This window comes from Schistocerca americana, chromosome 3 (genome assembly GCF_021461395.2).
Source record: "Schistocerca americana isolate TAMUIC-IGC-003095 chromosome 3, iqSchAmer2.1, whole genome shotgun sequence".
NCBI classification, from domain to species: domain Eukaryota; kingdom Metazoa; phylum Arthropoda; class Insecta; order Orthoptera; family Acrididae; genus Schistocerca; species Schistocerca americana.
Genome location: NC_060121.1, coordinates 562,742,458 through 562,744,471, shown reverse-complemented (window position 1 = coordinate 562,744,471; position 2,014 = coordinate 562,742,458). Strand labels below are relative to the sequence as shown.

General features: G+C 54.1%; 1 protein-coding gene across 1 annotated transcript; it reads right to left on the bottom strand.

Annotated features, from left to right (window-relative positions):
- Positions 1–225: 225 nt before the first annotated feature.
- LOC124606224 (prolactin-releasing peptide receptor-like) lies at positions 226–1,494 on the bottom strand. Its single transcript, XM_047138200.1, has one exon. The coding sequence runs from the start codon at positions 1,492–1,494 to the stop codon at positions 226–228; it is 1,269 nt and encodes a 422-aa protein (XP_046994156.1).
- Between the last annotated feature and the right edge of the window lie 520 nt (positions 1,495–2,014).

Below are 2,014 nucleotides of genomic sequence, written 5' to 3'. Positions count from 1 at the left end.
GCCAGCCACTAGACCACGAGCTGCGGACGCCGTGAGTCGTCCTCGGATAACTTAATGGAAAGGCAACCACTCGCGATAAGTGACTAATCCAGGTTCGTGACAAGGGCCATTCTGATATACAACTGATGGTTGTTCCTTCATGAAATGTATTCGCAGTTACGAACACCTGCGAATACATTTCATGAACTTAGGGATCACGGTGATTGTAGTGAGGGTAAGACTTACCTACAGGACTCCGGTGAGGAAGTTGTTCTCCGCCTGGACGTCAACGAAGGCGCCTTCCATCTGGAGCTGCACTTCCTCGTCGCGACTAGAGTATATGACATTCGCCGTGGACGCCACTGACGTCACCCCAGGTCCCTGCTGGCTCTTCAGGGGAACGTCGGCGACGAGTTCCGGCCGCCGCGGCAGCAGCGCTTTCCCACCGGCTCCGCCCCCACCGGGGCCGTTAGTGACGTCACCGTCCGCCGTCTGTTGGCCGAAGCAGGGCAACACCTGCTCGAACTCCTTGCGGAAGTTGTCGTTGAGCCAGGCGTACAGGAAGGGGTTGTAGCAGGTGGAGCTCATGGCGAGGGCGTGCACCACGAAGAAGCACAGGTTGAAGTACTCCCAGCGGCCGGTCGACATGTACACGTCGTTAGTGAGGTTGAGCACGGTGAGTGGCATCCAGGAGACGCCGAAGATGGTGACCATGGCGATGAGCATGCGGTTCGTGCGCCGCTTGCGATCGCGGTCCGCCTCCTCGCGGCGCGAATTCTTACTTCCGGGTTTGCTCCTGGCGCGGTCGCCGAGCTTGACGGAGACGCGCACGTAGCAAAAGGTGACCACGAGGAAGGGCAGCGCGAACTGCACCGTAGCGGTCAGTGCGCCGTAGACCTGGCGCGCGCGCTCCGTCGGCCAGTACTCCTCGCAGTAGAAGGCGCGCCGGTCCGAACGCAGCACCGTGTAGATGCCGTACGGGATGGTAAGCACCACGGACAGCAGCCAGATGCAGCAGATGATGGCCACGCACGTGGACAGCTTCATGCGCGGCTTGAGTGGGTACACGATCACGAAGAAGCGGTCCACGGCGATCGAGGTCAGCGTCAGTGTGGACGTGTAGACGCTGGTCCCCTGGGCGAAGGCTACGACGCGGCACAGAGCGCTGCCGAAGACCCACGTGCCGAGGAAGGTGTAGAGTGGCGTGAAGGGCACGCAGAGGACGCACAGCAGGATGTCCGACGTGGCCAGGTTCCCGATGAACAAGTTGGTGACGGTCTGCATGGCGCGGTTGCGGCCCACCACGTAGCACACCAGCACGTTGCCCATGATGCCCAACGCGAATATGCTGGTGTAGAGGACGCAGAAGAGCGCTTGGACCACCTGGTTGTTTATAATGTCGCTCTCCATGTCGACGCTGACGATCGTCGGCAGCGCTGTTGTTGAACTGGCGGCGAACTGACTACTACTAAAGTTCGTGATGTTGGAAACATTCATCCAAGTGCCGTCTTCCATATTGTTTCCTTCTAAAGACAGTCTACGCCATTAGCCGTGGACCTGTGTACTTAAAAACTGAAAGATCGTTACAGATCGTGACTAGTAATATACCAGTAACCATTTTCACCACCCTGCATCGACGGGAAAACCTGAGGCCTGATACATCATTATATCTGATTTTATGCAGCGAAACATGACATGAAACTAGGCCGCATGGTAATGAAACGAATTGGACATGTGTACATTTGCCAACATAATTTCACTAAAATCTCATTTTTCTTACCGAAATGCACAGTGACCATTTTTACTGCAATCCATAATCCAAGAATCCATCAATACTTCAATCAGATGTTAAATATTTCAACTAAATTACTTTCAAAAATTATTATCGCACGAAAATAGAATGTGTGTGGCTTCGTTAAATGCACTTTTTATTTCTGTCTAGCAATCTTTCTGGCAATAGGACGCCTACTTCAGATGCATAAATTTGTCTCCCTTCCAGAACTGAAAATATCGAACGTCTCGGGAACCGCCCGTA

Excerpts from the sequence above, each read along its gene's own strand:
- LOC124606224 (XM_047138200.1), bottom strand. The coding sequence starts at position 1,494 with ATGGAAGACGGCACTTGGATGAATGTTTCCAACATCACGAACTTTAGT.